A 19,581-nucleotide genomic window follows, 5' to 3' on the forward strand; every position below is an offset into this window, starting at 1 on the left:
GCTGGCCTCCGCCGGGAGGAGAGCCCGGTTGCTGTACGCCCCAGGCGGGCGTGGTGACCTGCTAGGCAGCCCCGGGCCCTCATGGTGCCTTCCGCTGCTCTCCTGGAGCCCAGCCAGTGGCAGCCCAGGCCTTGCCCGCTCGCACACAAGGGGGGACCCAGGGGGGAGCGCACCTGCTGGGCATGTCTTAAACCCTTGCAGCAGGCAGAGCTTCTCACTCAGGATCCTCCCGACCAAGCCGGGCACGAGGAGCACAGGCCGGGGCCGGCTGGGCCTGTGTGGGTGCACCCGCGTGTAGGGCGCCAGGGTGACGCAGCTCTCAGCCCAGAAGCCCCTGGGGGAGGCATCTGTGGGGGAGAAGAGCCGTGAGTGGTCCCAGGCCCCGCCCGCAGCAGGGCCTGTGCTTTGCACAGCACAGCCCCCACACCTATGGGACGGCCACGATGGGCACCGGCTCAAGGGCCGCAAGCCCCACCCTCCCTGGCTCAACAGCCTGGGTGCCAGTGGCCACGGAGTCCTGTGCTGGCCAGGCCCAGCTGGGTAGTGCGGTTGATCCCACCTGCCTCCTCCCACCTGTTGGCCACAGGGAGGATGGAGAAGGCCTCCTCCTCCCTTCCATCTCCCGCTCCTGGCCCCCAGCACCTCCTGGATGCCTGCCCCACGCTCCCCTCACTCCAGTTGCTGTCTGTTTCCACAGCCTCCCTATATTATGCAGCCTCAGGGCCTCAGACCTCACCCAACTCACCTCTCCAGAGAGGCACCCAGGCGCCAAGTATGGTTCTCATGATTGATCCTTATTCCCCCCTCCCCCAGCAGCCTACAGCCCCTCCCCGCCCCACCTCACCTCCCAGCTGGCTGGGGTCTGACTGGGCCCGATCAAAGGATGAGCACAGGGCGCTGGCCTTGGTTCTGTCCACAGTGACGATGCGCACCAACCTCTGGGGGCCTCCAGAAGACGGCTGCAGGGAGAAGGGACCAGTTGTCCCCACCGTCCACACCGGGCCAGGCAGGCACCGCCCCACCAGGGGCTCCAGGCTGGTCCCTGGACCTTCAGGCTGTGCCCACAGAACAGCCCAGGCCCCGTGCCAGGGAGAAGAGAGCAGGAGAGGGTCCTGGGGCAGAGGCCCTCGCCCAGGGCACAGCAGCGAGGGCGGCCCCCACACCTCACCCGCTGTGATGGAGCCTGGAGGGCTCCTTGCTCGGGGCACTGAGTGCCTATGTGGGGAGGACACCAGGTCCCCGCCCTCCGAGGGAGTAATGGGTGCAGATGGCCAGGCGGTGGGTGCAGGGGCACAACCAAGAAAGCACATCAGCACCTCTGCTCGCGGTGGAGGGACCTGCAGGCCGGGCGCCCTATGGGGCCCAGGGAAGGTGTGCGGGGCCCCTGTGGCAGGGACTCGCAGGGAGAACCTCAGATCAGTAGCCCACACCCTCCCAACAGGACCCATAGCCAGGCCCCACCCCTCTGCCAGCCCAGGGAGGAAGAAGGGAGGGCCCCCCCAGGGCCCAGGCCGGGACCCGACAGCGGCCTCACCTTGCGGGCGGAGCTGCTCTGCTGAGCCAGGTCCTGCAGGAGGGCGATGAGCAGCTGCTGCGCCCTGGGAGGGGGAGACACCGCTGCCAGGAGGCTCCACACCCCTCCCCGCCCCCCTTGCCCAGTGGCGCCTCTGAAACCCTGCAAGCCCGCAGCCCACCAGAGGTGCCCGCTGATATCCCGGGTGTGAGCCTGGGTGGGACATAGCTCCTGGCCTCCCTGTACCGCTGAGCTGAGCGGCACCACCCTGACACCACGTGTGCACGCACCAGCTGACCTGGGACACGGCTCCCGGCAGACGGATGCTGCTGGGGGGAGGGGGGCGGCCCTGCCCCATCTGTCCCCAGGACAGGGTCCCGGGAGGTGGGACTCTCTGTGCTAAAACCAACAGTCCTGGACACACCAGGTGACTGGTGAGCCCACCTCCTGGGGACACTGGCAATGTCTGGAGACACTTTTGGTTTTCACAGGTCGGGGCCAGCATGAGGCCAGGGAGCTGCTCAGGCCGGCGGGCCAGGCAGCCCCCAGCAGCGGGGCTGTCCCCAGGTCGCAGCGCTGAGGCTGGAAATGCTGGCACTGAAAGCTCACAAACAAACCCTGTCCACTTGGGGGGGCACATGGGGATTCCACTCTGGTCGTGTCCCCTCCTCAGGAGGTAGCCGCCCAACGGCTGCTCACTGTGCGTAGGTGGGGATGGTGCCGCCCTCCGTGTCCCTGGTGCTGTAGGGGCCCACGCGGTGGGCGTGCCAGCAGGCACGGCCCTGGAACATGGTGTCGGTGACGTGCAGGATGTCGCCGCAGTGCACGGGTAGCTCCCCCTCTGCCCGCCCCTCCAGGGCCAGGTTGACCCGGATGTAGAAGGAGTCCCCTGAGGTGGCCACTTTGGCCTCTAGGTCCTGGACCAACTTCTTATAACCTGGTAAGAGAGGACAGATCAGCCCAGGCCGTGACCCACAGGAGGAAGGTTCTGGAATGTGAAAGGAGGGACAGAAGGTACCGCCCCAAAGTCTCGGGAGCCATCCTGGTGCCAGCGTCAGTGAGTGGGAGGTCCCGCTGCCTTGGGGGCCTCTGAAGACCGGGGGTGCGGCCTGGCTCTGGGGTAGGCCATGGGGGCTGGGGCAGGCACGGCCACGGCTCAGAATCAGGACTGGGCAGCTGGGCAGGTCCTGAGAGGGGAGCTCCTGGGGGTGGGGGGGAGTGTGTACCCTCTGTGTTGACTTTCACAGACAGGCAGCAGAAGCCGTCCACCCTGCGGAGAAGACCCACAGCCTGCTCCAGGGTCACGCCCTGCAGGACGGCCTTGAAGAAGGGCTCCGTGGCCTCGCAGTCCACCTGGGGGCAAACCACCAGGGCGGGCCGCTATCGACCAGGTTCGGCAGCAGAGCCTGAGCGCAGATCTGCACTCACCCCCCCTCCAGCCATCCACACCCCCCCAGCCGCCCACACCCCCGCAGCCGCCAGCTGCCCATCAGGGCCTCTGTCCCAGGCCCTGAACTGGGGCATCTGCATTCGGCTCCTCCAAGCCACACACGTTCCCACCCTGAGTCAACCACCACCCCCTTCCCAACCGCATGCCGAGAGCATCACGCAGGACCCAGTGTCTGCTCTCCAAAATGGACCTTCGTTCTAGAGTGTTCCAGATCACAGGTTCTCGGCGTTGGGACTACTGACACGTGGAGCCCGGTCACTCTGTGCTGTGGGGCCGCTCGGGCCCTGGAGGATGTTAGCGGCATCCCCGGCGTCCACCGCGAGCTGCCATCCCCGCCCCCGCCCCCGCCCCTGCCCGCTGTGAAAGCTCCCGCTCTCACTGTCCCTCCATTCACTCCCTCGCTGCCTCACACCGAGGGGCACTTTGTAAGGAGAATGACCATGTGCCTTTAACTGCACTGGCCCCATTCGGGGCTCAGGACTGTCCCCAAACACCATAAAAGGCTCTACGGCTGTAATCACAATGTAACTGACAACGAGACATGGAGAAAGGGCTCCCGTGGCATGGGGACGGGGGTCTCCTCTGGGGACAGGCGAGCCTCGGGAATGGTGACGCCAATTTTGTGAATTTCTTACAATGGTTAAAAAGCTGAAAGTTCAAGTTTCAGTGACATCAAAGTCACCTCCCCGCTACTGCAGTCACTTAATGGTAATTAGTTAAGTTGTACATTTATGTTTCCTGCAGCATCATGAACATTTTACAACAAAAAGCTTTAAAGAGTGAAAGTGGTGAATCTCGCGTTCGGTGTATTTGAACACAGACGTGCACGCACACGCACACGCACGGGAGCTGACCATGAGGCCACCGTTCAAACAGCAGGAACAGAGCCCTGAACCTCACCGTGACGATCTGGGTGCCTGGGCGCAAGGCCATCTCGTCGGCCGCCGAGCCAGGGGTGACGCGGTGGATGAAGATGCCCGTGAGGTTCCCGCCGATGACGCTCATCTGCTCCAGCAGTGCGTCCCCCGGGAAGGCCAGCACCGTGACCTGGCTCGGGAGCTTCCGGGCCGGCCGCCGCCGCACGGGGACGCTGCTGCAGGAAGAGACCACGGAGCTCGTGTGCAGCCCAGCTCTGCCCCAGCCCCGGCATTCTGGAACTCTCCACCCCCTTCCTGCCAGGATCCCACCCTCAAAAGGCTGTCGCCTGCCAACAGCCCTCACTCTGCCACCTGCTGGCCCGGCCCCCCTCCGCTCACCTGGCTGAGACGCAGAGGCCCCTGGAGACCAGCTGTGGGCCGCTCTCAGACTCCAGGAGATCTAGGAGGAAGCAAAGGCTCAGACACCAGCCGGCCGCCCTAGAGACCACACGCTACCTCAGTGCCCTCAGCCACCTCGGCTGAGGCTGACCTCGTCCTCCTCCTTCCTCCTGCTGAGACCTTGACTCATCTCCCCGACACGGGAGGAGCTGGCGGAGAGCTGCCCTGCCTGGGTCTGGCCTCCACTGTGTCCTGTGAGACTGAATGTTGCCCACGTTTTGTGAGATGGGGAAGCTAGAATCCATTTCCACCTTCAATTTCAACCAAACAGTCAAATCTGGTGGAACCCGGGCCCGCCTTCCTGCCTGATAGCGCCTGCCGCCTGCATCGTGGCTCCCGCTCCCCCCGGCCACGCCAGCTGCTGGCCGCGCAGGCCTCCATGTCCCTGGGGGTCCCCAAGCTCTGCACTGTGACATGCAGCCTGGGAGGCTGAAGGGCCCAGCCCAGGCGGTGGCTTCCCTGTGGGCAGCGGGGGCTGCTCCTCCACCTGGTGGACCGGAGGCCAGCAGAGGCCGGACAGCTGCCTGTCACCTGCCACGGCGGCCTGTGCCAGCTCATCGGGAAACCCAATTCATGAATACATCCCAGCCAAGTGGAGGTCACTGGGCGCTCCTGGCGTATCTGAGGTGAATTCCACTAGAATGCATGCAAGCGGGGCATTATGTGGGATCACACAGAGGAGGAGCAGTAAGCACCCTGTCCTCCTGGCCTCAGAGCCAGGCTGGTTCCCCTGGCGGAGTCTTTCCCTTGGTCACTGTCACAAAACCACCAGTGATCCGGGAAGGGTAAGGTTTCTGGCCACGTGACCACTGCCCCACACACAGGTGCCTCTGTGGACCAGCATGGGGTGCGTGCGCCCCCTGGTGGCCACAGGGTGAATTCCAGGCAGGGTGCTGAGCACCTACTCTGTGTGAAGCCCAAGACTGGGGTAGGCGTGCAGGGTGGGAAGGTAAGGAAGCCGACATGAGGGGCACACGGCTTGAGAAGGAGAGAGAACCACTTAAGTGACAGATACAAGGCATAAGCCACAGGGAAAGGGGAGAGAGGCTCCCACAGGTGCCCCGGCCAGCAGGAGGGGGCACTGCAGCCTGGCGCCGTGCGGTCCCTGGCAGCCTGAGTCCAGAGCAGGAGGGACAGAACGAGCAGCTGTCTGAACATCTGGGCTGAGCGGGCATGGAGACAACTCCCTCACCGCTAGGTGACAATGGACAGGACACCCAGGACACAGAGCAGCTGGCACCAGCCTGAACTGCCAAGGGCCAGGGTCAGGGCAGCGGTCCAGTTCCCCTCCCTCTGCCTGAGCCTGGGGAAGACCTGTCCTCGTGCCCCTCCTGGCCCAGCCCAGGGGAGGTGGGCGGCTGCAGAGGTTGGCAGAGGGACACACTCACCTGCTCTGTCTACAATCTCGTAATCCAGGTCGACGTCACCCGCCTTCGCTCCCGGGCAGCCTCCCCAGTCCCCCTCCAGGATTTCTGAGAAGCCACTGCGTGGAGGGAGGGGCGGACGGCTTGGGACTGGAGCACCCAGCGCCTGCCCAGCCCTCGTCCCCGGTGAGCCAGCAGGAAACCCGTGTCATCCGACACTGATGCCGTCCTCCCTACCTGAAGGACCAAGCATCCTCCCGGAAGTCCTCGGCGGCTCGCTTGTACAGGGACAGCTGGCTGGGGGGCACGGGGCTGCTGGAGCGGAAGCTGTCCACCAGCTCGCGGCTGGGCGTGGCGCTCAGGTCCGACCAGAGCTGAGACAGGAGGACAGCGAGGCAGGGTCAGCGCGAGCTCATGGGCTCACGACCCCTCCCTGCTCTGGAAAGGGAATAAGCCACGGCCACCAACATCAGGGCTGAGGAGGGGACAGGGAGGGGAGGGGGCGCTCACAGCCAGGGCACATTCGTTGAGCACCTATGTGCCAGCACTCTATTGGCTGTTTCCTGTATTTTATGTCGCTTAGTCCTCACAATAAATATAAAAAATAATCTTCCCACTTTACATAGAAAGTGATCAAGGCCCTGAGAGACCAGGGGACTGGCTAGTGAGGGTCACGTGCTGATGGGTGGGCTGTGCAAGGTGCTGAGTGGGGCTCAGGATGCCAGGTGCTGAGTGAGGGCCTGGATGCAACCCCTGGTCCACTGAAGTCTCCCTTCAGCACCTCCTATGCGCCGGGCCCTTCCGGCTGCACTGGCCTGTCCCCAGGAGCGGAGGGCGCCGCTGTACCTCAGAGGAGCTGAGGCAGCTGCCGTCACCGTCGTCCCGCGGGCAGATGGCGAACATGCGCACCAGCCGCTGCTTCCCCCTCCGCCAGGGCTCCCTCGGCCCCGCCTCCTGCTTGGGCTGCAAAGGCGCCAGACGGGCTGGTTAATTCAGGAAAGGGTCCCCTCGGATGCTCTCGGGGTTTCTACCCAGGCACCACCCCCAGCTCCACTCTCTCATGGCTTCCAGGCTGGGTCTGCCTCCTCCCAGCCTGGGACCCCCGGCTGGCCACCGGGATGCAGAGCACTGGGCTTGGGGGGCGGCACTGCATTTCTAGTTGAGGGTATACGTCAGGGGTGGGAACCTTTTTTCTGCCAAGGCCCATTTGGATATGTATACCATCATTCACGGGCCATACAAAATTATCAGCTTAAAAATTAGCCGGTGCCCAGCAGGTGTGGCTCAATGACTGAGCATCAATCTATGAACCAGAAGGTCACGGTTCACTTCCTGGTCAGGGCACAAGCCTGGGTTGCAGCCTCAATCCCCAGTAGGGGGCATATAGGAGGTAGCCGATCCATGATTTTCTCTCATCACTGATGTTTCTATCTCTCTCTCCCTCTCCCTTCCTCTCTGAAACCAATATAAATTTACTAGAGGCCCGGTGCACGAAATTCATGCGTGGATACAGTCCCTAGGCCTGGCCTGAGATCAGGGCCTTCTTCCCTGGCTGCCTGCAGCTGGCCCCGTCCCCCACTGCCACCCACCCCCGGTTTCCCATTCGGCATCAGGCGATCGGAGCCTGCCAGCCGGGGAAAGGGACCAAGAGGTGGTCAGTGCGCCTCATAGTGACTGGTCGGGTGGTCGTTATAGTCATTCCACCTAATTTGCATATCACCCTCTTATTATATAGGATTTTAAAAAACTAGCCTGCTTTATTTGATCAAACATTTAATTAACTCACCCCTAATGCCTTGGTAGGGCCAGACCAAATGATTTTTTGGGCCTTATATGGGCTGGGCGTTCCCCACCCCTGTGCACACAGTTCTTTCCTGGTTACACACCTGGTACATAATGTGTGTACATGTGTCTATACACACTGCACATGGAAAATGGGGGGGCAGACCAATCAGAAAAGAGAAATTCACCCCCCTCCAACACAAAGACCCGCAGTCAGCAGTGTGCGCCTGCCCGTCAGTCTGCTCTACGCATGCATGTGTTTTGCACGTGGCTGATGTGGGAGGGTGAGGAGGAAGGGCTGGGCTGTGCACTCAGAGGACAGGGCCCCTGCCTGTACACCAGGTGCCTGGACTGGAGTCGCCAGCCAGACCATAACTAGGGCTTTTATAGTCGTTTTAGCTCAGCTTTGTCTTTCTTTCCTCAGCCCAACACCACACCCGACAGGTTCCAGAACCTTCTGTCGGGCCACCCCTTCCAGGACATGCATGACATCATCATGGAGGGAGAGGTAGAGCAGCCCCAGCTGCCCACTGTGCGTCTCCAATGCCCGCCACCAGGGCTCGTGCATGGGGCCCAGCTTGCCTCCCAACGGCCCCCTACCCCCGACGCACACGCTGCCCCTGCTCCCAGGCAGGGCGGGACTCACCCCGTGTGCCAACTCGGCCTGTAGCTGGCGGAGCTGCTGGCGCAGGTCGCAGCCCTGGTCCGTGAGCTCGAACACCTTCCTGCGGAGGGCGTCCTTCTCCGCCAGGCTCTGGGCAATCTCCCCCTGGGCGGCGTCTCGGGCCGAGTAGGCCTGCGGGCCAGGACACAGGGCGCCCGGGGCGTGAGGAGGCGGCGAACACTGGCTCACCCGCAATCGTGTCACGTGTGTGGGTGTACCACCGCCCAGAGTGCGCACAGAAATGAAGGGAGGCCCTAGACGTGACCTCTAGTCTCGGACAGTGAGCACGTCAGCAGGTGACAATGGAGGAAGTTGAGAAACCGCCTGGACCAAGGAGGGAGACCCCAAGTCTGGAAGCAGCTGCCACGGAGGGCAGGGCGGGCGGCACGAGGCCGCCAGCCCCCAGCTTCCAGCAGCTCCTGTTCTCCCGGCCCTGCCACCTCTCCAGTACCTGGTCCCGCTCCTTCTGCAGCTCGGCCACCTGGCCCTGCAGGGCGGTCACCTTCTCCCTGTAGATCTCGCAGTCCACCCTGGTCTTCTGGAACTGTAGCAGGGTCTGCTCCTTCTCTTCCCAGAACTGGGCCGAGGGGTGAGAGCCGTGGGGGACAGGAGGGGGAGGAACAGGGTGAGCTCGCGCGCTCCCGAGTGCCATTTCCAGGAGCACCACAGAGATGCTGTGCCCACCAGATCCACCAGACGCTGAGCCATCCAGATCCGCGTGGGCGCTGCACGTGGCTGTTTTGTTCATCCCATGCCCAGAGCAGGGCGCAGAGGCAACTCCTCTCACCTCCGCATGCTCATCCACCGGCCGTCTCCCCACCGTCCCCTCACCATTTGCAGCCACTCATGAAACCCCCAGCTCTCACCGGGCCCCATGCACCTGCACCTGCACGTGCCCTTGTTCTCACCGCCTATGTGCCTGACCTGTTTGCTCGTCACCCACCCGCTGGCCGTGGACTGTGAGTTGGTGCTAACACAGCTTTGACCCAGGAATAAACTAACGAGTGACCCGTTACTTAGGCAAACTTGGTCTTAAGCTCAGCATGGACTGAAAAGCCCGTCTCCCCAGCGTAAAGCCCGCGGTCACCTGCTTCCGCTGCCGCTCGGCGGCCACGGCCCGCTCCCTCAGCGAGTGGATGCGGTCCACCATCTCCTGCTTGCTCTCCAGGGCCTCATCCAGGCTCTGCTCCAGGATGTCCTTCTCCGCCTGGGGCACAGAGGGGTCAGCCGGCCTGCTCCCACACGCCTGCCCCTGGGAAGCTTGTCCCAGGAACGGGAGCTGGAGGCTGCTGGCAGGTGGGTGAGTGACATTCCTGCCCAGGAGGCCGAACAGAGGCCTGGGGGGTGGGGTGGGGGGAGGAAGCGGCCCTTGGGCTCTGCTGGGCGTGGCCGGCAGGGCTGGAAGGTGCTGGAGGCCCAGGCCTCTCAGGGCAGAGCCTCCTGCTTTAGGCACTTGCGGGGAGCTCCCGAGAGGGACCCAGCGACACCGGACTCCTGGCTCACGCTGCGGGTGGGGGAGGGCGCGGGGAGGAGGCCGGAACGCAGGATGGCGAGCTCTGTGCCGAGCAGGCATCTCCCAAAGGAACAGCTCAATAGCAGGTACTTATTGAGGCAAAGAAACGGGAAGGGCTGGGGGGCTGCCCAATTCCGGGCGCTGGGGTCCCTGACCCTGCATCCAGAGCTCCCCACTCTCCAATGCAGCGCCTTCTGCAGGCAGACAGGTTTCCTTCCCTGTCCCCCAACTTTGAAGTGAACCCCACCACTTGTAACCAGCCCAGTCCTCTCCGAGGCAGCTCAGCCGTGGCAGAGGAGCTGAGCGACGTCCCACTAATCCCGCCAGCGCCGGGGCTGGGGTCGGCGGGCTGTCACTGTTTCCATTCCCGGGCCCCTAGCCTCCCTCCCCGGGGGCATCAGAAGCCCAGCCTCGGGGGCACGGGGAGAAGTGGGCCGTGGGCCGGGCCTACCAGGCTGAACGTCAGGGAGCGGAGCTTCTCGTTCTCCTCCTTCAAGCGGCTCAGCTCCTCCGCTCCGGGCTCCAGGCTGTCAGCCATCTGTAGGGACCGCTCTCTGAATGCCCGCTCGCAGGAGGCAGACAGCCTCTGGCGCTGCAGCTCCTGCTTCGTCAGGTAGAGCTGCGGGGGACGAGAGGACAGGAGCCGGGCAGGAGTGAGCATCCTGGCCAGGCCACGCCAGGCTCGGGGATACTGTGTGTGTGTGTGTGTGGGGGGGGGGGTGCACAGAAACATACGGGGGGGCTGGGGGGGGAAGGAGCGGACGCAAATGACAAAGTAAGGTGTGTGGGTGTCCTCTGCACCACTGTATTATTTAAAATAAATTTGAAATTATTTCCAAATAAAATGAAAGAAAAGTGCCCTGGCTGGTGTGGCTCAGTGATTAGAGCACCGGCCCATGCACCAAAGGGTTGGGTGTTTGGTTCCCAGCCTGCACCTTTTTTGCAGGTTCAATTTTCGGCCCCCATCGGGGCGCATGTAGATGGCAACTGATCCATGTGTCTCTCTCACATTGATGTTTTTCTCCCTCTCCCTCTCTCTCTCCCCCCCTTCATTTCCTCCCTCCCTTCCACTCTCTCTAGAAAAAAAACAATGGAAAAATATCCTCAGCTAAGAGTTAACAACAACAAAAGAAAAGCCAATGCCATCAAGGCAGAAAGCAAATGAATATTTAAAGAACCTTCAAATCACTAGGATAATAATCCCCCACAGAAACGTGAGTAAAAGACATTGTTGGGGTTCGAGGGGCTCCTAACAGGACCAGCTGAGACACCGCACACCCACAGCTGGAGGGATGAGGCCTAGGGGGACGACTGCGGAGCTCAGAACAGCCAGACCTGCCCCGGGCCCCAGACATAGGCGGGCAGGCCTCCCCACCGTGGGCACGGCACCCCAGCCAGGCCTTGGGGAATCACAGGGCAGGCTCCTTGCAGGTCGGTGACGGGAGGGGCCCCCGGTGGTGGAGGCGAAGGGTCAGCTTCCTGCAGGGGCGCCTCAGCCAAGGCTGGCGGGCAGGGAGCTCTGGGTGGGCCGGGGGCGAGTGCGGGGCTGGGCGGCGCAGCAGCACCTCCTCCTGCAGGCCGCGGCAGCGCGTGCTGGCCAGCTCCTTCTCCTGCAGCGCGTTGCTGTAGTGCAGCGAGAGGTTGAGCATCTCGTCCTTCAGCTTCAGCACCTCGTGGAAGTGGGCGCTGACCTCGCGCTTCATGCGGCCGTGGTCGGCTTCCAGCTGCTGCAGGCCCTCGGCCCGGGCCTCGGCCTGGCCCAGGCGCTCCTGCAGCCGCCGGCATTGCTGCGCCAGCGCCTCCCTCTGCCCCTTCTCCTGGCTCAGCTCCTCCTGCAGGCTGCCGATGGCCCCGGCCAGGCATGCGGTCAGCTTGGATGTCTCCATGAGCCCTGCGGGGAGCTGGGCATCACCACCCTGCCCGCTCCTCGTCCTCCAGGGCTTTGCTTCCTGCCCCGACTCTCAAAAGGGCCCGCCCTATCTGTCGTCTCCTTCACGGCTTCCGGGGCCAACTATACCCGAGATTTGGGTAAATAAACCGCGTGATTCCAGATTTGGGTACAAGGACTACCCAGTGTTGGCTGCCCTGTGTGACCTGCTGTCCAGACCCCTGCCCCTCCTCAGCCCAGACGTGCTTAATGCTAACAGTCTCACGTCATCCTCAAAACAGTAACGGGACCGTAAGTCTGCCTAAGAGATCTCGATGCAGCACAAGCACAGCCTGCGAGGCGCCAGACAGGGGCATCCTCTGGTGGTTTCCAGGGCTCCGGCCCGCCCTCTGACCTCCCACCTCCCTCAGTGCCCCCAGGGAGCCTGGAATTACTCCCCCCACCACCCACGCCCAGTGAGCCCTCACTTAGCGGGCTGAGCACAGGCACAGGGCTGCGGCCTGCACTGCCCCCGCTGGCAGGCACTGCTCTCGGCCCAGGCCTCGCCAGGACGGGGCCTGCCACCCCAGCACAGCCCCCAGCGGGCCTGGGAGCTCTTCTGGGGAAAGGACACGTCCCCGTGCCCGCGCTGTGAAGGCCGCCCCCTTGGTGCTGCATTAGGGTGCTGTCTACAGTCTCCTGTGAATTGTCACTGTAGAGAAACTCTTCCTCCGAGCCCAGCAGGGGCTCCCTCTCCAACCCGCCCCCTATAGTGCGCGGAGGGTCTCCTCCCCCGAGTGCTGGACGGGGCAGGACGGAACCTCTGCCTGGGCCTCGGGAAAAGGGTTGGGGACAGAGGTGACCAGGACCCGGAGGCTCCGATTGCAGGCCAGCTCTCACCACTGAAGGTGCTGAAGTCCACGTCGGGCTGCAGCCCGGTGACCAGGGTGTAGACGTCGGGGTTGTGGAACTTCAGGCTCTCCAGGAAGGCGAGCGCCCCGTTCTTCCCGCGCGCCCTCAGCAAGTCCAGCAGGTGTCCTTGGGGGACAGGACAGTCTGGGCTGACAAGGCACTGGGTGGGCTTCCCCACGAGGGGTGGGCACCCTCTGCCGCGCAAGAACCCCTGCTGCCAGAGTGCAGTGTCTCGAGACGGGCGAGGCCAGCATTTATTGAGCAGCTACTACGACCCGTGTGCTAAGAGCTGGAGATAAAAGGCTGAGGAAGAAGAGGGTCGCTCCGAGACCTACCAGGTGTACTGGTGGACGCGTGGGTGTGCGTACCCAGCTCGGGGAGGAAAGCAGCAAACAGCAGCACCAGGGCCCGGCCCACCAGCTCCCATCGCTCTCAGCTTGGATTCTGAGGCTCATCAGGCAACCGGCAGAAAGTGTCCTGTCAGTAGCTACCGCCCACCGCCAGCTCCCCACGGCCCGGCCCTGACCGCCTACCGCCGGCTCCCCACGGCCTGGCCCTGACTGCGCACCACCGGCTCTCCACGGCCCGGCCCTGACCGCCCACCGCCAGCTCTCCAGGGCCCAACCCGGACTTTGAGACAAATATCTTAGAAACTGACTCAATTCTCCTAAGAAGCCGATATGGTGATGCTATGAGCGTCCCAGTTCTGAATGAATAAACAGACGGTCAGTTGGGCTGGAACAGGCGGCTGGCCCCCAGGAGTGTCCGCCTGGAGCCCGCCAGTGGGACCTGACTTGGAAGAAGGGTCTTCGCGGGTGTAATTAGTGTGACCGTGAGCGGTGCGCATGCTGCAAGCCTGGGGGGCGTGTCCAAGGACAAGTGTCAGGAGAGGGAGGGAGACACGCAGAGAAGCATGTAGACCAGGCAGAGGCTGGAGCAGCAGCCGCAGCCGAGGGCGCCGGGGCCACAGCCGAGGGGGCCGGGGCTACAGCCGAGGGCGCCGGGGCTACAGCCGAGGGGAGCCGGGGCCACCAGAAGCTGGCAGAGGAGGAAGGGTCCTCCCCTGGAGCCACCGGAGGGAGGGGGCCCCGCCCACACCTTAACTTCTGACCTTCAGCCACCAAACTGTGAGAGAAGCCAGTTCTGCGGTCCCTGGACACCGAATTTGTGGTCGTTTGTTAGGGCGGCCCCAGAGAAACTAACACAGGGTCCCCCCGCCCCCTCCCCTCAGCCCCGCAGCACAGGCTCACCCACTCTCATGGCCGAGTTGGTGAACCGGGGGCTGTGCAGCACCTCCTCCTCGTCCAGCTGGCCCAGCACCTTGGCCTGGCGCAGGTAGGGGGTGAGGCGGCTGGGGCAGATGCTGCGCACGATCCCGTGGCGGTGGTTCTCCGTCATCTCCCACAGCGTCTCCTCGTCCAGGGCTGCCAGCGAGGAGTGCGTGCGGTGCAGCTCCGCCATGGCCGGACCTGGACGGAAAGGGCGGTGGCGGAGGGCTGTCAGTGCAGGGCTCCCGGCCATCCTCCCCACAGACAGGCAGGGAAGGAGAGGACCCCCGGAGAGGACGACGACACCAGCCCGGCCCTGGTGTCCCGTGACCGGCGGGAGGGACACCCACTGCACCTGGGGCGGAGGGAGACCTGGCTTCTCTGGCTTTCGGGACGTGGGTCTGCCTCTGACACACAGGCTGCTGCCTGGCCCGACCGGCACTGGCTTAGGAGGTGGATCTAGACCACAATCCTCTGCAGGGAGGCGCAGGAGGGAGCGAACCCCTGGACTCTCCTGTGTCCGCAGCACGGATGTGCACAGGCAGACAGCCGTGCGCCTCCGGGCAGTACCACCCTGGGGGGATGTGAGGCGGGACGAGCTGGCACCCAGAGGCAGTGCCTGGGGCCCACATCCATCAGTGGGAAGCAGACCGGGGGCTGGGCCTCGCACAGGGTGGACCCTGTCGCTTTCAGCAGCCCCAGGACCCTGGCACTGAGACACCTGGGCGCAGTGCTATAAATGCCATAAAATTAGGATGGCTCTTGGGGGTGAGTAGTCAAGGCCACACCCCTCGGCTAGTGTGTGTGGGGGGGTGAGATGGCCAGGCGTCTGAGGGCTGAGCTGTGGGGCCTGGCAGATCCTGGCTGGGTCCCAGGACCAGTCTGTGCGGATCTAGTGCCTGCAGCAGTCACAGCCCCGTCAGCCCTCTGAGCAGAGGGCGTGCTGATGGGCGGGACCCAAGCCCTTGTGCTGGGAGGACCTCAGCGGGCCCCGCCCACTCCCACCGGAGCACACCTGCCCTGCTCTGGAACCACAGTGGCCACACTGCGCTCCCCGGGCACAAGGCCTTTAGCCTATTAATCCAGGTAACTCATTCTAAAATGGCTGTGAGCTGTGGACAAGCATAGAAAACAGCCTGCAAACGGCAGCGCCCGCGCCCCCTCCTGGACTTCCGATCCCTGCGCTAGTCCCTCTGCCCTCTCTCCCCTCCTGCCCGGACGAGGTGACAAAACACACAGCACTTGGCGTGACTATGAAACAGCCACCTCGCACCCAGCGTCTCCTGTGAACTGTCACTGTAGACAACAGCATCCGCTGGACAGGGCGCCGCCCTCAGCAGGGGTTAGGGTTTGGTGTGGCTCATACACCCTGACTGCGGGCTGATTCAGTGACAGGCAGAAAGCACGGAGACGCACTGATGGTCCTATGGCTGCGCATTGCATTGTTTCTTTTTCTCATCACACTTGTGCATGAAGTCCTCGTGCACAGGTGGGCATAGGTGGGCACAGGGGGGACTCAGGTGGGCACAGGGGGCACAGGGGGGGCACACAGGGGACACAGGGGGGACATAGGGGGGACAGGGCGACACAGGTGGGCACAGGTGGGCACAGGGGGGACAGAGGTGGGCACAGGGGGCACACGGGTGGGAGTGTTTGCCCTGAACCCGACCGAGAACCCTGTCATCTGGTCCTGTTCACGGGATGACAAGCTTCCTGCTGGAGCTGAATGCTCCTGAGAGGTGTGTGCAGTGAATGCTCCAACAGCAGAGCACGTCAGCGTGTAAACCAAGGAAGATGGGAATGGCCGCTGCAGAGCCCTCCTCCCACGGGGCCCAGCCCACAGCGCACACTCACCGAGACGCACACACCCGGCCGCACAGGAGCTGCTGGCGTGCAGTGGGCCCGTGTCCCCTCCCGGCTGCAGGCTCAGGTTCCTCTGCGGATTCCGGGCGGCGGGCAGGGCTGGGCAGGAAGAGCCTGCCAAACCAGTGCCCAGGGCATCTGACGAGACTTCACGCCATGTGACTTGCTCCAAAACTCAAAGTTCAGGTCCCAGAGACTAGTGCGAGGGGAAAGGCAAACTTTGACCCAGGAAACAAAGGCACAGACCTTCCACCTGGCTCTGCCCGGAATGCAGAGTGCCCGCCGCACCGGGAAGCCGGGGTCTGGAAGAGAACGGGGCCCTGTAGCCTCCGATGCCAGGAGGGTGGGCAGGTGCCAGGTGGCCAGTGTGCAGGGGCCTTACCTCTGGCCAGACCCCACTGACCCTTCCCCCCAGGGTCGTTGCCGGAGGGAGGGCCTGTGGGACAGGGGACGAGGGGGGTAAGGATGGGGGGAGGGGGCAGGCCCTCGAGTAGGTCTGTCCCGCTGCCCCTGGGCAGCGCATTCCATTTCTGCAGGGGACAGTCCATGGATGCTCATGAACCAGGATGTTGTGGGTTCGGTGGCGTCCCCACAAAAGATAGGTTCAAGTCCTAACCCCTCAACACCTGTGAGTGTGGCCTTTTGGAAATAGGTCGCGACAGCTGAGGTCATTGGGTCGAGCCTTAAGCCCTATATGACAGGTGTCCTCATGGGACGAGGAGAGACCCAGACACACCAGGGAAGGGCCAGGTGACAGCCCAGGCCGAGGCTGGGGGACGCCAAGGGCTGCGGGCAGCACCAGGAGCTCAGAGCAGGCAGGCCCTCGGAGGGAGCCGGCCCTGCAGACCCCTGACTTTGGCTCCTGGCCTCTGAGGAGAGGGCTGGGGCTGGGGTGGCTGAAGTAATGTGGTTTCTTTTTAGGATGAAATGTCCTAAGGCCGATGTGCTCGCCGCACGTGGCTGGGCTGTTAGCAGGCGCTGCGCTCCTGACACGGCGAGCTGTGCAGCATACAGATCGGACCCCACTCGCGCTGTTTTTTAAAAACAGAAAGGCCCCAGAGCTGCCAGCGACCGTTCCCCTGCCGCGGCCCCTGGACAGGATGCAGGCTAGGACGGTGGGCAGACCTCCGAGCCTGGCCTGGCCCTGCCTCCCTTAGGCCAGCCGCCCCTTTCTTCTTCCTCTCGGCCCAGGCGGGGCCTGCGGGCACCCTGACTGTCCTACCCCCAACACCTGTGGGCGTGACCTTTTGGGAAACAGGTAGCGGCAGACGTAACCAGGTTAAGGTGAGATCGTGAGGTCGAGCCTGAAGCCCCCTATGACGGGTGTTCTCATGGGAAGAGGAGACCCAGACACACAGGAGGGCCACCAGGCTCCGTCCTCTGTCCGGGGGTGCTCTGCCCAGGAAGCAGAGTGCCCCCTGCCGCTGCCCCTTCCCTCTGCTACTTCCTGCTCATTCCTGCATCTCTGCTCCTGGGGCCCCGGGGTGCCTCTGGCGCAGCACAGGCATCAGGGCTGCCCTCATGCCTCCTGGAGCAGCGGTCGCCAGCCGGTGTCTGCGGACCACTGGTCCATGAGGTTCACAAGGTTGGCGACCGCTGTTCCAGATGACAGGCAGATGGCGCATGTGTGAGTGCAGCCGCCTCCCACCGTGTCTGACTCAAAGATCACCAACACGTGAAACCAGCCGAGCGGGGAAGGGCTGAAGGAGCAGGCCCGGTCTCTCCCCGTGCCTCACAAAATGAGCCACAAATGAGGCGGCTGGTCCTCCTCGCCTGACACCTAAACCCAGAAAACTCCCTCCTTCCTCTCTCTTTCCTCCTGGGCACCAATGCGGACATCAGAGTCCAAAACAAGCATCCTCATCCCTCCCGACCCACACTGCCCTCCTTGAAGGTGGAGCTGCGCCAGAGAGCGCCCATGCACTTAACCAAACCCAACGGCCCCACACAGGCTCCACCCCCCTCGGGAGGGAGGCCCCCCCCCAGGACAGCTCTCAGACCCCCTTCGGGCCTGCCCGCCCTCCCCAGTGCTGACCTGAGCTCCGCGGGACCGGCTCCATGCTGCGCTTCCTGGTCCTGCAGAAGGGACGCTGGGGCGCTGGGGCGGTCTGGGCTGAACAGCAGCAGGCGAGCAGGTCTGACAGGCAAGCCGGCCTGGCCCTGCCCCGGGGGCGACGCCTCACATGAGGCTGCACGCATCACTGAGCCCTGGGACATTCTCACAGCAGGGCTGTGTGCGGAGCTGCAAGAGCCATGGGAAGCTTCTGGAAACTGCCTGTGCATCTGGCCTCAGCGTGGGGGATCCTCTCCCGCTTGTGAACAGCTGGTTCATGATAAATCCCTCGGACGACGTCCTGGCACCACCAGGACTCATTCTGCAGCCTCTTCCGTCCTCACCATCAGCCGGAAGTCTCAAGCCAAGCCTGTCACACTCACAGGCCAACACGGGCCAAATAAACAAGGTGCAAGTGGGTGTGGCCGCAAAAAAACAAAAGCTTCAGTTTTCTTTGAAACGTAGGTTTATTCCGACAGAGACATGCTGAATACAAAGGGCTGAAATGAATGAATGACTGTTAACATAATAGAACATTTTAATAAAAATTAACATTTTTTCTTAAACATTCACTTACCAGACACTGGATAACTGCACAAATTAATAAGCGTAACGCAAATAAACCTATTTTTCTTGTTTCCCAAGAGCGAAATATTTCCTGTTGCGCACACCAAAAAAGTCAGTCCAAGACTAATGATGTGGCCTTCGGCTGCTAAAATATTCGCTGCTAGTATTAGTGGAGGAAAGTGGTGCGCCTGCGCATAAGGGAAATGAATGCAACACGATTATAGCCATCAGTCATTAGCGAATGTTGTAGTTTGTTATAATTACGTATAACAGGGTATTGTAAAAATTAAGTTATGAAATTTTTATTAAAGTTTCTAGCATACTGTTATACTGGCTGGGCCCCCCAAATATTCGTTGTGGGCCGCATCTGACATGCTTGCTCTAAGCAATTCCAGGGGATCCTCCAGAATCGCCATTCGATCGATGGTCACTACTTAGATTTGGATGACCGTCTTTTTTCTTTCTTTTTTTTTTTTTGATCGATTTCAGAGGAGGAGAGAAACACAGAAACATCAATGATGAGAATCATTTACTGGCTGCCTCTGGGCATACTGTGCATTCTAATTCCTTGCTGGTTTCTTGCCTGCGTCCCACTGTGAGCCTGTCACCCCCAGAGGACAAGAGTTCTTGTCTTTCTTGTGTAGAACCAGGTCATCTTCCATCCTGGGGCATCCTGGCTCCTCTCACCTCAAAGAAAGACCACCCTGAAGTGGCCACTAAGGCAACCATGATGCACTTCAACTCCACTCCATCACCTGTAGACCTTTCCTCATCTGTCCCTGCTTCCCCTCCCCCTCCCCCCACCGCACTGCATTCAGGATGCCACAGCCCTGCTTTCCATCCCTGGATGGTGCCAATCCCCTGCCCGTGTGGGGGCCTTCGAACTCCCTGTTCCTTCTTCCTAGAACACTCCCCCCAGGGTGTTCCCATGGCTTCCTCCTCTCACAACTTGGGTGGCACCTTCCTCCCGCCACCGCCACCGCCGTCAGTAACCCACCAGCTCTCCCACTTGCCTCATTTCACTGGCATCGAGGTAGCTCTAGAAAATGCAATCCTCTTACTGCTTTGCAGGCTTTGTCGGGCTTTGCCCTTTTCTGGAACACGGCCCTGGGAGGGCGGCCCTGTGCTCCTCCTGCCCGCTGCCCAATCCAGCACCGGAGATGCTCCATGCACGTCTGGTGCCCGGATGCCGGATGCCAGTCGGACAGGGTCAGGCCGGGCTCGGGGCTTCATGGGGTGCCCCGCCAGGCGAGTGGGTGGGAGACAGTCGCACCTGGAAAGGAAGTGTCTGTCATTGAGAACCAGGTAATGTGTGGGGTTTCCGGCAGGAAAGCTCTCTTTGGGGACAGCCCCTCTGACCCAGGACATCAAGGTATGCAGTGAGGACGCACGGGAACCCAGGCCAGCCCAGGAGCCCCGCACCCAAGCCTCCGGCTGCCCAGGACAAGA

General features: G+C 62.5%; 1 protein-coding gene across 6 annotated transcripts in view; it reads right to left on the minus strand.

Annotated features, from left to right (window-relative positions):
- Nucleotides 1-18,056, minus strand: part of CARD14 (caspase recruitment domain family member 14) — a 22,311-nt gene extending 4,255 nt beyond the window's left edge. For 5 of the 6 annotated variants that reach the window (XR_004972676.1, XR_004972675.1, XM_036339147.1 and 2 more), the window contains exons 1-19: nt 17,548-18,055; nt 15,504-15,708; nt 13,632-13,850; nt 12,370-12,507; nt 11,168-11,493; nt 10,054-10,221; nt 9,177-9,296; nt 8,541-8,666; nt 8,072-8,221; nt 6,490-6,606; nt 5,881-6,017; nt 5,668-5,762; nt 4,220-4,280; nt 3,864-4,056; nt 2,740-2,866; nt 2,213-2,450; nt 1,535-1,598; nt 845-959; nt 174-347 (exon numbers count right to left, since the gene is read on the minus strand). Coding sequence is in view for 4 of the 6 variants with exons in the window: in XM_036339147.1 (XP_036195040.1) it covers nt 174-347; nt 845-959; nt 1,535-1,598; nt 2,213-2,450; nt 2,740-2,866; nt 3,864-4,056; nt 4,220-4,280; nt 5,668-5,762; nt 5,881-6,017; nt 6,490-6,606; nt 8,072-8,221; nt 8,541-8,666; nt 9,177-9,296; nt 10,054-10,221; nt 11,168-11,493; nt 12,370-12,507; nt 13,632-13,842 (2,560 nt within the window). In the remaining 2 variants the exon portion in view is untranslated. Of the gene's footprint in view, nt 1-173; nt 348-844; nt 960-1,534; nt 1,599-2,212; nt 2,451-2,739; nt 2,867-3,863; nt 4,057-4,219; nt 4,281-5,667; nt 5,763-5,880; nt 6,018-6,489; nt 6,607-8,071; nt 8,222-8,540; nt 8,667-9,176; nt 9,297-10,053; nt 10,222-11,167; nt 11,494-12,369; nt 12,508-13,631; nt 13,851-15,503; nt 15,709-17,547 lie in introns of all 6 variants that reach the window. The other variant, XM_036339149.1, reaches the window with a different exon arrangement.
- Between the last annotated feature and the right edge of the window lie 1,525 nt (nt 18,057-19,581).

Source organism: Myotis myotis, unplaced genomic scaffold (assembly GCF_014108235.1).
Source record: "Myotis myotis isolate mMyoMyo1 unplaced genomic scaffold, mMyoMyo1.p scaffold_m19_p_17, whole genome shotgun sequence".
Lineage (NCBI taxonomy): Eukaryota > Metazoa > Chordata > Mammalia > Chiroptera > Vespertilionidae > Myotis > Myotis myotis.